Below are 4,536 nucleotides of genomic sequence, written 5' to 3' on the forward strand. Positions count from 1 at the left end.
TTTCAGCTTCATGGCCCCCCATTTCCTCCTGAACAGCAGCAATGGAATAAGCTGTGTCCAAATTCGCTGGGCGCTGTACTGCTACAACCATTCTCACATTGACTTTCAGACCATCGATGAAACGGGTGGTGTAATGCAGCATATCAGGCTCAGGCTCATACGCTGTCAACTGGTCCATAAGTTCAGAAAATTGGTTGATGTACTCTTCCACTGTCCCTGTCTGTTTCAGCCGGTACAGTTTGCGCACTAGGGACTGATGTTGGTTGTGGCCAAAACGATTCAGAACTGCAGTACAAAAATCCTCCCATGACGATCGAACAAATTTGTGTTGAACTGACAATAACCAGCGCGTTGCTGCTCCTTCGAATTGCATAGCGGCAACAGCAATCCAGAGATCCGGGTCAGTGTCAAACATGGCAAAATAGTCCACACACCGCGTTTGCCAAAGCTTTGGATTCTCTCCATCAAATTTTGGGAAATCAACAGAAGGAGGTTTCCCATGGCCTGACGAACTGTTCCTCCGCTCGCGGTGCAATAGACTGGAAAATGATGAACTCGGCCGCGGTAATTCAGGTATACCTCTAGCGGCCGGCGGAACATACAGTGCTTGCGTACTCGAACCTGGTCCTCTGGTCGACAGCGACGCCTTGAATCCTGCCTGATTCGCCTCTGCCGTGGCCGTCGGCGAACGCTCGGATCCCTCCAAATCGCTGGAGCGGAAGGTGGTGCTCTTGGCAGTGCGGAGGTCCTGAATTTGCTTGAGGAGGTCGGCTTCCGCCCCGTCGGTGTACGCCTGCATATCGTTGACGACCGTCCCCATCGCCGCCTCCACCGCCTTGTCGACCGCCGCCCCGACGGAACGCGACACCACAGCATCGACGGTGCTCCCCACCGCCGCCACGATGAGCGCGTCGAGCTCCTTCTGGTGACGTAGATGGGCCGCCTCGCTTGCCTGGGTTATGGTCTCGTAGATCGCCTTGCCCTCGGCGCTCAGGTGCTCCATGAGCTCCTGCCGTCGGCGCGCCGCCGCCGCTGCCAACCGCGTCTCGTGGCTGTGATCCAGCGTGAAGTAGGTGGGAATTTTGGGCTCTGAGTACCAATTGTTAGGATCTACTCCCTCCGTTTCTAAATATTTGTCTTTCTAGATATTTTAAACAGACTACCACATACGGATGTATGTAGATATATTTTAGAGTATAGATTCACTCATTTTGCTCCGTATATAGTCACTTGTTAAAATATCTAGAAAAACAAATATTTAGGAACGGAGGAAGTAGATAGGGATTGGAGAAGGAAGGGGAAAACTATGGCGGCATCTCGTATTCACTCTCAAGTCTGTGATGTATTTGCTTACAGAGGAAGGATTGATTTACAAGCCAATGGCCTCAGCCATTACCAATTCGCCACCCAACACGATGACAGGATAGACTAATATAGGATTATACCCAGTTGCCGTCCGCGTAGCGAGTGGAAGGATGATGGGCTCTCTTGCTGGGCCGGCCCTCCTTGGTGATGAAGCGTACACCGGTCTCGTCGGTAGTGGCACTAGGCCCAGTGTTAACAAGAACATACAACCGGCTACGATTTTTTGGAATGTAAAACGTACAACCTGCCGTAAGACCTGGTAGTGCAGGTGCAGGTGCTACGCGGGAACGAGTAATCCCAAGCCTGTCCGTAGAGGTCATTTTTATTGAGCCTCGGAGCTTGCCAAGTGATGCGTCCACCCATCGCTATGTATCACACGCTAGGCACATATTCGGAATTTCGTTTATTTTCTCCACTTGTTTTCGCGTTTAGTGACATTCTCTCCCACCTTTGGTTCCACGTTCCCCTCCTTGCTTGTTCTTGTATCCAGTTAGCACATCATTTTTCCATCAAATGGAATTAAGACCGGAAGAGGTAAGACAAAGTATAGCTCTCACTTCCTGGTAATATGTTGTAGGTCAAAGCACAAATTTTAGAGGAAAATGTAGAGAAACTAACACCAACTGAAGCGGAAATTTCTCGGTGGCTATGGTGGTGTGCGAATTGTTTCCGAAATAAAACAATATTGATTCATGACGTGCCTGCGACGGGGAAGCCAATTCCCCGGCGCGTGGACGGGAACATAGCGAACAGGAAGCTCCCCGCCGCTCCGGCAGACATGGGCACTGCGGCGAGCAGCTGCCTCGTCGTGGCGGACTCCACGGGGTAGAAGCACGCCACGACGTTGCTGTCCACCATGGCCACGGCCAGGAACACCACGAACGACAGCACCCCGTGCAGCACGTCCCTCGCGCGAAGCCGGTATCTCTCGTCCCGCGGTGGCATCTGCTGGGCGCCGTCGATGAGTCTCAGGCGGCCGCTGGGCGTGACGAAGCCGTAGCGCACGGTGCCCGTCTCGTCGCGGTAGCTGTCGGTGAAGCAGAGGAGGAAGCACGAGAGGGCACAGGCGCCGATGAGGCAGCCGGTGAGCGCGCGGTTGGCGGCCGTGCAGGTGCCGTCGGCGGTGAAGGTCGGCGAGAGGAATTCGAAGGCCAGCACGGCGCCGGTGGGGAGGTGCTTCGCGAGGTCCGCGGTGCTGCTCAGAGCCTTGCCTAGGACGGTTGTTGTTTGTGTCCGGCCGTCTCCATTGCCGAGCAGTGGAGCCTGCTGCGCCGCCGGGGACGACTCGGGGTCGACGGCTGGCCGGGACGACATTGGATTAGGAGCAATGGGATTAATGGAGCTGTGCAGTGCAGCCTTCGGATTTATTGCTCCAATTCGGTAGCACTTTACGTACCATGTGTGCAATGGAATATTTGTTCACGTGATGAAACAAGGCCTCGTTATGCTTGGACTGAACAAGGGAAGAACTTTTGTGACTTGCGATTTGAGACTACCTAAGAGCACCTTGGTGACTTGGGATTTGGCATCACCGCATAGCATCTCTAGTCCTTCCTTGGAACTTAGGCCCCGTTTAGAACAAGGGAAAATCGCAGGAATTTTGCAGGATCGAATTCCTATTAAAAAAATAAAATCAACACAGCTGTTTGGAACAGAGGAATGGCTTACCAAGATTCCTATATAATGTGGCTGTCAATTGGAATTTTGCGTGGCAACTACTATGAGATCGCATCCCTTCGAGGACCGAAATGCTTAAGCGGCATGGCCCGGGTGATGGCATGTGCCCCGTGTGCACGGTACCGGAGACTAGGACTTATATCTTATTCTCATGTACGGCGGCACTAGGGCTTGACTGTGAGGCCCTCGACCTCGCGGAGTTCCTCCAGACCAGAGCTACCCAAGCTGTCGCCTATTCTGACTTATCTTTGTGGTGATGTTGTTGACTTTATGTGAAGGAGCTTGGTTTCCCTATGTTTGGTTTTGGTAATTAATGACAATTCCTATGGACTAATGGTTAATTTGAGCTATAGATTTGAAGGGCTCGTCCATCGGCATTAATTGAAGACCATTTGTTGGTTTCAAGGTTATTAGAAGGAGATTTTTGTGTTGACTAAGGTTCTATTCGAGGTGTAATCCAAACATCGGTCATATTAGTGTTGAGCCTGTTACAAGTATGTCTTGAAGTAGAAGATTGTGTGAACATTCATGTTTACCTTCAAGACATCATCTTTACAAAGAGAGAAGATTGGATACATGGTTGATCAAGTCAAAGTAAAAGAGTGGATTCAAGTTGATCAATACACAAAGCGCTGGAAATGTACCGAGTGGGATCAAATGATCTCACAATATGGTAAACATTGGTCATTACACTTTGTAAAGTAACCCATGATCTGTTTGTGTGGTGGTTCTATGTGGGGTTAGTTATTTTTTCATGGGCTTGTATTAAGAGGAAGATCTTATATAACACATGGAGGAGGATGACATCAAGTGGTGATTGTCATCAAGGTTGAGTTGTGCAAGTTCAAGTGGAGTATCACGAAGTGATCACATGTTTGAAGTTTGCCGTCCATTCTGGCGATGATGGACTTGTGAAGATGTGCCTAAGAGAGGCTCACCCATAGTGGAGTATGGGGGAGCAATTTACTAGTATACATCGAGTCGGCGGAATCAAGAAAGGTGGTTTAATTTGAGAAGGTCAAGATCGTTATCATCTAGCTCAAGTGGATTATGCGCAAAGAAAATATTTGTTCATGATGGTTTTTCTATTTTACCGGTCTCATGGTGTTAGTTGGTAGACCCAATTATAGGATTGATAGTCGTACTATGAAGGGGGGCTCTCGAGTGAGTAGCTTGTTCGTATCGTTCGTAGAGAGCTCAAACATTTGCATGCTTGGCATCATCTTTCTTGGTTATTGTTTGGCTTTTCTCTTTGTGAAGTTTTAGAGCTTGTGTCGTTACAAGCTCTAGTTCATGGAAAAACGATTTTCTATGCATCTTTTATTGCGCTTTTGGTGTTCGAGATTTTACCGGTCTTATTTGAGGAAGGCTTCTCACCGTTATATTCTGGTTATTTTCTCCATTGCTAGTTCTTAAAATTTCTATCAGGCTTGTGTTAGCCCCCGTCGTTAGCTTTCCAGCAAACTTGATTTTGTTGGAATCGAAATTCGTTTG

The 4,536-nt window shown here is 49.3% G+C and overlaps 1 protein-coding gene across 1 annotated transcript; it reads right to left on the bottom strand.

The window, feature by feature from the left end:
- Positions 1 to 1,835: 1,835 nt before the first annotated feature.
- LOC125553749 (protein DMP6-like) lies at positions 1,836 to 2,969 on the bottom strand. The gene has a single exon (XM_048717470.1). It carries the CDS (start codon positions 2,677 to 2,679, stop codon positions 2,056 to 2,058), a length of 624 nt encoding a protein of 207 aa, XP_048573427.1. The 5' UTR covers positions 2,680 to 2,969; the 3' UTR covers positions 1,836 to 2,055.
- Between the last annotated feature and the right edge of the window lie 1,567 nt (positions 2,970 to 4,536).

Source organism: Triticum urartu, chromosome 4 (assembly GCF_003073215.2).
Source record: "Triticum urartu cultivar G1812 chromosome 4, Tu2.1, whole genome shotgun sequence".
Lineage (NCBI taxonomy): Eukaryota > Viridiplantae > Streptophyta > Magnoliopsida > Poales > Poaceae > Triticum > Triticum urartu.